We start from the raw sequence: 9156 nt of genomic DNA on the forward strand, positions 1-9156 counted from the left end.
CTTTCTATTACATGGCATGCATTTTCATTGTTGGGTTTTCCTTCCTAGTCTGAAACTCAGAGAACGGTCTTGTCTAATGTTGACAGAAAATAACCACTTATAAACCAGAGTCACACAGGTGAGTTGTAATACGTCTTGGGGGAAAACATCCATAACAGTGAATATTCCAAACTTACCTCTCTGAGGAGAAATTGATGAGAATTGGAAGATTGGGCAGATTATGGAATTAACTGCCAAGATAATTTCTGCTTTCATGGCTTCAGTAAACTGGAATTTCTAGTGCATCATTCACTGCCCCATAATTATGCATCAAAATATTAACCAATTAGCAGGTAAGATAATAAGAGCTCAAGGGGTATAATAATTAGACATGAAACTTGAACTTCCATGGAGCTCCAAATAACAAACAGGTCTACTACTCTTCATAAATTTAATAAACTGTATCTGAAGAAAAAGCATCAAGTCATATTTTGTAAATAAAATAATTTCATTGATTTTTCAACTCATATCATCTACTAGTTCCTAAGTCACTATTCTTAAGAAATGTATGAACTAAAAAATGCTACTAAAAAAGATAAAGGAGGGGCCAGCCCTGTGGCTGAGTGGCTAAAGTTATGTGCACTCACTTGAGAGGCCAGGGTTCACGGGTTCGGATCCTGGGTGCAGACCTACTCCACTCATCAGCCATGCTGTGGAGGCATCCCACATAGAAAATAGAGGAAGACTGGCACAGATGTTAGCTCAGGGCTGGTCTTCCTCAAGCAAAAAAAGAGGAAGATTGCCAATGGATGTTAGGGCAAATCTTCCTCACCAAAAAAAAAAGAGGAAAAATAAAAACTAACTGCAACAATTGTCTTTCACTTCTAGTTTGTGCTGTTGATTATATTCTGTGTTAGTTCCAACATAGTTTGTGCATTTAAAGAGCCTCATACTGCTAGGTCTAAGCTCCATGAAAGCAGAGACCATGTCTGTCACGTGTGTTGTGCATTCTCAGTGGAAGGAAAGTGTCCAGCACATAGTAGGCACTTAATAGATATTTGTAGCATGAAGGAAAGAAGGACTAAACAAATGACCAAATACCAGATAATCATCTATTTCCTAAAATAAATATTTCTAAGAGCCTTGCTTATCTACGTCTATATTTTCTAAACATTAAATTGTTTCAAATAATTTACATGATATATATATTTGTGTTTCAGCTTGAAAGAACCTTACTACATTGAAATTAGTACATGAAATGTTTTGAAAACATTTGGACATATGCTTAAGGACAAACAAACAGATATCAGAAGCCTAAGTTTGAGTTCCAATTCTGGTACTTACTGGCTGAGAAACCTTGACTATGTCACCTACTGTCTTTGAGACTCATTTTTTCATCTGTAAAATAGGGATATATCTGTTCAGCCTACCTTATAGGGTTTTAATGTAGATTAAACAAAATATTGCACATTTGTATTAGAATCAGATTGGGACAGAGACCACAAAAGCTTAAATGTTTCCTCTTCAGTAATAAGAGTACCCAAAGTAAACAGACTGTCAGGAAAGTCAAGTTTGAAACGTTAAAATAGTTACTTCCTGTCAATATAGAGGCACCATTCATGCCAACAGTTTGACTAACAACAAAAAAAATCACATATTTAATAGACTGTGTATAGAAAGTTCTTACAACACTTAACACCTTTACTCTGTCACCTCAGCATGAGGCAAAACAAAAGTTCAGGGAGGTCACGTTGCAAATCAGCGCCAGTGACAGACTTAAAACAGAGCTTTCGACTGTCCGATCACCCCTTGCGCCTGCTGAGCAATGCCACTTCCTAAAAGTGCTTTAGTAAGGTGAAATACAGCAAATTGGACTCCATTACGCACTAACCCAGACTCACTGTCAAGGATATGTACTGTTCTCTGCCAAAGCCAAGCAAAGACATTTTATCTCACAATCACACAGACAATGACACGAAAACACAATGGGCCTTTTCTCTATCTCCATTTTCATCCAGCTCGTGACATATTTTGCAAGCTAAAGTTCTTGACGAGGAAAAAAAGTTTCAAATATTATGTCAGCATTCAGACAAGGAAAGGAAAAGGACACACCATCCCACAATGTCTTGGATTTAGAACTCAAAACGTTTAATTAATTTTATCATTTTGAGTTAACTGACTAGTTCAATTAAGCATACTTAGATAATAAGAGTAGAATATCCACTATACTCCATTGCTCATTTTTGCTGATGACATCGGTAAACTTACCACATTTTCTAGGAAATCAGCTACCACATTGAGTCCATAATTGGTAACTTTCCACCCCTATGCACTCAAAGGAAAAAAAATGTTGCTGTAAAATCAAATCTTATATGTACATAGGTACGTGTGTATATATATATATACTTGTGTGTATGTATGTGTATATATAACCACTCCAAAAACAGATGCCCAAGATTTTGGTATTTTCTTGATCTAAGAGTGGAGTTAGGCTATGACAGGGTGGCTATGAACAGTTTTATTCTATACTTCTTCCTCATATTTTTTAAATTATACAGCAGCACTATCCAATAGAAATATAATACAAGCAACATTATAATTAATTTTAAAATTTCTGGTAGTCACATTTTCAAAAAGGAAAAATGAATAGATGAAGGTAAGTTTAATAATATTTTATTTAACTCAATATAACAAAATATTGTCATTTTAACATGTAATCAATACAAAGATTACTGATATACTTACATTCATTTTTTTCATATTAAGTCTTTGAAACCTATGTATATATTATACTTACAACATATGTCAATTAGGACACTAAATGTTCATCAGAAATACTTTACTCGTCCTTAGATTTCATAAACTTTACAGTTCAGAGTAGATCTACATAACCAAGTTGTTCCAAGCTTACTTAAAAGTTTTCCAAAAACTAAGTCAAGGCTCAGTTTCTAAATTTAAATTTAAATTAATTAAAATTAAATAAAATTTAAAATTTAGTTCCTCAGTAGCACTATTTATAATTCAAGCGCTCAACAGTCACATGGGGTTGGGTAGCAGGGCTGTCACCTGAATCCACATCTACCACAATGAAAGACACCCTGCAGAACAGCTCAGATATAGTCTATCCAAAGGTATTTTTGGAAATTGAATTAAAAATATTCTCCCTAAATGAGAAACTTCCTGTTTAACTTCTCCCCAAGGCTTTATATGACCACTCACTTATTTTGAGAAACCTAAAAGAGAGTCATCAGCAGTAACATACTGATAAGTCGCTACATCTAAGAAAACCCAAGAACCTCTAGGACGCTGGGTGCACTTACACAGGCAGACTCAACTCTTTATTACCTGTTATTATATTGTTCATCCAAGGGGAAAAGCAGGTCAAATGCCCTGCCAATTTGTGTCTATGTGTTGGTTTATTTATCCCGCTGATGAAGCCTATCGCAAACTGGAGGGTATGACTGGAGGACAGTGGAAAGATTAAAGAATCTAAGGAAATATTCTAGCTAAGTTCAGGTCCTCTCTTTCCAAGCTCTGTATTTTCTAGCAAGATCAAGGTCTGAGTAACCTATCAAAGCCATTCATTTGTAAATGAACTAGTACAGAACCAGGAAGAGGCAACTGACCATAAGCTAAATAAAGCTCTGTGAAGCACGTTCTTGCCTCTCACCTACAGAGATTTAAGGGTTAAGACCTTGGGCTGCAGAGTCAAGCCGTCTGGGCTGGAACCCTGGTTCTACCACTTGCTACCAGTTTAACTTTGGGCAGGTTAGTTAATTTTTCTGTGTCTTGTCTGTAAAATGGCCATAATAACAGGACCTCAATCAAAGATTGCTGTGAGGAATAAATGAGATTTCACAGGATTTAAAACATCTTAACACCCAGCACTGATCCAGGCACCTGGTATGTGTCCAACAATTATTGCTATCTTTAGCTCGGAAATCAGGACAATAGAGATGGGGATATATGTTCAAAAAGGATTTATTGTAAATGGAAACATATGTGCTATTTTTATGCTATGTAAAATAAGTTGAGAGAGTGGATCTATTCAGATAATGTATTTAATGAAAACAAAATAGATCTTCACAACGTGGCTTACTAAGTTCTGTTAAAATTTTTCCAAAGCCTTTCCCCAACCATGACACCCACACTTATTCACTTAAACAGTGCTAACAGGCATACCAAAACCAAGTAAGTTATTTATCTGTCAGCATCACTTAAGGGTGATCCATGGCTCTACTCGCCTCCATTGCAAGCAGCATCAGATTTGATAGCAGGGCTAAACTGCCCTATGACATTCTAGAGAATTCACAGATAAAAATCTTAAGTCTCTAAAAATGGTTTCTCTCATAGCTGAATTTTCTGTTTTCATTACTATTTTATGCTCCTTCACCTTCCTTGACCAGATCTATCAACTACCAAAACTGCCTCTTACTGGGTTTCCTCTTCTTCCATCCCCTTCCTCTGCATGGTACAGTCAAGAATAGGTATTAAAAGACCAAAAGAAGGAGTAGCAGTAATAGGAGAAACAAACTAATCTAACAATTGGATAAGTACCCCTAGAATAACCAAGAAAGTCAAATTAAAACTTCAAAAGCTTTATAACAGGCGATTCTAAAGAGCCATAAAACTGTCACCTCCATGGGTGGTCATTTCCTGATCTACAAAGGGAATGAAAAAAAATCTTTAAAATTCATTTTATTCTTTCAATTGATTAAAGATACAAAGAATATATATAACAGCCATTTCTATGCCTAAACAAGATGTCACTAAAATAACTATAGAAATGCTGACATTATAAGATTTTTTTAAATAACTTTTCAGAAAGACTACAAATGGATTTTTAAAAATAATTTTTTGGAGGACAGATTATTTTCATAATCCTGAAAGTATACATAAAGACAAGCGAATTCACAGCAGACTCTCAGGGCTGGGAAAGCGACGCACTTCTTCCACCATGAATGCTTCATTAATATTTCAGGGATGATGTTGCAATTTTCCAGGAGCAACTGTCAGAGCTTTGCTTCTTGATATGTATCAAAACAGTCTAAATTACATTCAATACTCGTGTATCTGACATTGACCAAAATGCAATTTTAATGTAGCTAGTATTTCAAAACCCACACCCGGGCACGTAGAATTTTATATTTTATCCATCCTGCCGAACCTCAGGGTATTTCACCTAGTCATCCATTTAACCCTTCCCCTCGCTGACGAGTTTTCTTCCTTCTACAGACCTATCTCCCGTGAATCTGACCTTAAATCTAATTCCCATTGCCACGCCAGCTATGGCTCCCGCGCCCACCCGCTGGCGCTGGCTGGTTCCCCGGGATGCTCAAGGAGACGTCCATCCGCACCGACATCTACAACCCGCGGTGGGAAGCGCTATCCGTCTGATGCTTTGTCTCCTGCCTCAGAAGGCCGGAGTCGCAAGTACACGTATGACAGTCACTCTATAAATAATAAAAAGGACACCGCAGCCCAGGAGAGAGGCAGCTCCCCCGGGCAAAGCCCGACAGGAGATCGCCCAACGCGGCCGAAGCGAAGGCGATCGCTGTTTCGGCGGGGGGCGGCCGGCGACGGCTTTGCCCCCACCCCGAGGAGTCGGGGCGCCCCCGGGACCCGGTGCCGCGCCGCCGCCGCCGCCACCTGCAAACGCCCACGGCGGGAGGGCGGCGGGCTTCCCCGCGAACACCGGGCCGCGCTGCCTCAGTTTCCACAGCCGCCCAGCCCCCGCCGGCCGCCCCTGAGAGCAGGTCCTCGCCGAGCCGCAGCCCACCCGCCGCCCGCCGCCCGCCGCCCGCCGCCACCGCGTCCGTCCTCACCTGACAGCCACCCGCACCGAGCTCTCGTCCGGGGCGCCCCACATGCTGGCGGCGCGCGACAGCCGGGCCCGGGGCGCCGGCCGGCCGAGCGGAGGCGCGGCGCGCGGGCGCGAGAGGCTGCAGCGGCAGGGGCGGCCGGCTCACCTCCGGCGCGCTCCAGCCATGTTGGGCGACTGAATGGAAAGGTGGCGGCGGCGCGGCGGCGGGAGGAGGAGGAGGTGATTCAGGCGCGCGGGCGCCCGCCCCTTCTCCCCCGCGCACCCCCCGGCTCGGGGCGGGGACGAGGCGCGCCGCACGGCGAGCGCGGCGGCGGCGGCGGAGCCTGCAGGCCGCTGGCCTCCGCACGGCCGGCGAGCGCGCCCTGCCCCCCCGGGGGCCGCGGCCGCCCGGCGCTCAGGGCTGCTCGCCCCGCGCTACGTCAGCGGCCGCCGCCCGGCCCCTCGCCCCGCCCGCGCTCGGCGGGCACTGCCTGGCGCTGCCGGGCAGGGAGGCGCGGGGGGGACGCGGCCGCGGGCTGCCCGCCCGGGGCACGAGCCCTGCGCCCCGGCAGGCTCTTCGGGCGAATGCAGCCGCCAGGGCTCGCCCTGCTGCCTGTGTCTTTCTTACAAGGCAGCTCGATTCACCAGCGCAGCCGGGAACCAGCCAGCTGCCACTCCGCTTCGGCTTTGTTCCCCCCTTCCTTCGCCCTAGTGTCCTCTCTCCAGCTTGGACTTTGACCCCCTTCCCCAGCCCCCGGCCGAACGCCCTCCCTCCCGGGAGTCAGTCATTCGTGCTCCACCGGCTCGCCGGTTTGGCCCCTGTCTCCATCGCCCATTGCCCAGCCCGAGTGCGCTGTGGAAATGATTGACTCTGGGATTTCTGAATGCGTTTCTGTGAAATCCTTTGTACACTGGCAAATGAAGTGCACCCCGGTCCTGCCGAGTGTTCCCGGAACTGAGTATCCCCCAAGACCTGCTGTGTAGTGAATCCTTCTGAACTGAGTGACTTTCCCTTCTGGCCTTCAAAAAGCGCCTCCCAATCCCGGGATTCTATCGCCATGGGCCCATTGTGGTTTCTGCTTGTGACTATTGTGCTCCCACATGCCTTTAGCTGGCTCTGTGGAAACAGCCTTTATTCGCTTTGCCACAGAGAATCTTTTGTGGGCAGCCCCATGCGTTTCTCTAAATAAACATGTGGGTTCATACAAAACAGTATAATAGATAAAATGGCACCATGCAAATAAAGGCACTGCCCCAAGTACCTGCAGTCTTAAATCGCGCACCTAATCGTCCTAATCAGCCGGGATGCAGCAGCCTGCGTCAGAGGAGGCAGCAGGCTTTGGGACAAACCAGCAGTGTTTAATCTTAAGAGAAGGCCCATGTAGTGTATATAATTATAGATAGTTTAAAACTGATTCTGTCCCTTAACCTCGAGACCCCTGAGTCTTAACAGACGCATAACTAACTGGGAGATAAAAAGGGCAGAGATAGTAAGTATCCTCCTATAGTCCAAGTGGTGGCAAAGCTGTCCTCTGGCTGCCCTCTGTGGAGCCTCTCCCCTGCCCTCCCGCCCCCCAGCATCATCTGTCAACACTTCAAAGCACCATTTCCTCCTGCCCTGGCAGTCCCACAGCCGGATCTGAACTGGCCACCTTGCTACTTGGATTGATAAAAGTTTCAGGGGAGGCAAGTCAAGCCAAGCAAATTTAGCAAAAGAACTAAGAAGAAAGACGGATCATTTAAGACTTTTTTTTTTTTTTTAAATCTCATTTAAAATAGCTCCAGGCTGGCCCTGTGGCCCAGTGGTTAAATTCTCATGCTCCACTTAGGCAGCCCAGGGTTTCTCTGGTTCAGATCCTGGGCACCGACATGGCACCGCTCGTCAGGCCACGTTGAGGCGGCATCCCACATGCTACAACTAGAAGGACCCAGAACTAAAAATACACAACCATGTGCTGGGGGGATTTGGGGAGAAAAAAAGCAGAAAAAAAAAAAAAAAGATTGGCAACAGTTATTAGCTCAGGTGCCAATCTAAAATAAATAAATAAAATAAAATAGCTCCAGTACATATATATCTCAGTAGGAGCTGTCACAAACACAAATGTCACTAGGAGCCTGGCAGGTAACTTAAGTAAATGGAGCAGGCAGGGTGAGGACTGTGATAAAATAGAAAACACAGGCCCCTTACAAAGGCAGTGGCCATCCTCAGCTCTGGCCTGCTGGGATGCAGACCCAGTGCTGCCAAGCTTTTTGTTTGCTTGTATGTCTGTTACTTCTCAAGAGATAGAGAAAAAAATCAGACCTTTATGGAAAAACTCTGTAATTTTATAAACATCAACAACTAATTCAACGCCATATTTATATATACCATGCAAACCAATTAAAATGTGTTTCAGGCCAACTTCAGTCCCAAGCCATGAGGCTGGAACTTTCGGACCAACATTAGCACCAATAGTAGCTGTGGCTTTGGATACAGATTGCACGTGGTTTCAGGAAGAGGCAGTGTAAGAATTCAAATTCCCGTTGACAACTGAGTAATTTTCTCCTAAATTTCAAAATTTGTAAATTAACGATCTGTTTTGTATTTACTTCAAATTCCTTTATAGCTGCTATAACATCTTTCCTTATGGCTCCTCTAATTAATTAATTATCTGAAGTTAAAGAATCCTCTAAGAGAAGAGCTTTTAACAGAAGAGTGGTTTAAATCCTATGCCAGTTATTCGCTCAATAAATATTTAGTAAATGATGGCTATGTGCACACAATGCCGGACCCTAGCCATATGGAGAAGATTAAGACTGTCATGTCTCTAAGGAGCTTAAAATCTAGTTCAGGGAGACAAATTTCAAAATCCATAAGTGCAGTCATTGAAAATATGACAGGAGTATGGTGAATTCTACCTGACAGGCTGAGGAATTCTTCAGGTATAGACCACTCAGGGAGTCCTCTTTTGCCCCCACACTGCAGGAAGAGTGATCTTTTAAAACGCAAGTCATTTATGTTAGTCCCCTGCCTGAAACCTTCCAATGGCTACCTAACAGAAATAGAATAAATTCTTCTAGACTTTAAGGCCCTTCACACTCTGGGCTCTCCGAACTCTAACCTTATCTCTTGCCATTCCAAGTCTTAAGCACTACTTTTTGGTGATACTGGCCATCATTCTATTTCTTAAACATATAAAGTTCTTTCCTGCCTTAGGGCCTTTGCACTAGCTATCCCCTCTCCCCAGAATGTCCTTTCCCCAGATTGTCCCATGGTTGGCTCCTTTTAGTCTTTTTGGTATTAGCCTAAATGCTGTCTCCTCAGAGGGACTTCTCCTGATCGTTCAATCTGAAATAGCACCCCCACAAGGGCCAGCTACATGATTCGCATGGCC

General features: G+C 43.9%; 1 protein-coding gene across 12 annotated transcripts in view; it reads right to left on the bottom strand.

The window, feature by feature from the left end:
- KIF21A (kinesin family member 21A) overlaps window positions 1-6160 on the bottom strand; it is a 147832-nt gene extending 141672 nt beyond the window's left edge. For all 12 annotated transcript variants that reach the window (XM_070494032.1, XM_044775322.2, XM_044775321.2 and 9 more), the window contains exon 1: window positions 5805-6160. In XM_070494032.1, the coding sequence (XP_070350133.1) occupies window positions 5805-5848 (44 nt within the window). In that variant the 5' untranslated portion in view covers window positions 5849-6160. The remainder of the gene's footprint in view (window positions 1-5804) is intronic.
- Between the last annotated feature and the right edge of the window lie 2996 nt (window positions 6161-9156).

The sequence above is a fragment of the Equus asinus genome, chromosome 22, assembly GCF_041296235.1.
Source record: "Equus asinus isolate D_3611 breed Donkey chromosome 22, EquAss-T2T_v2, whole genome shotgun sequence".
NCBI classification, from domain to species: Eukaryota; Metazoa; Chordata; class Mammalia; order Perissodactyla; family Equidae; genus Equus; species Equus asinus.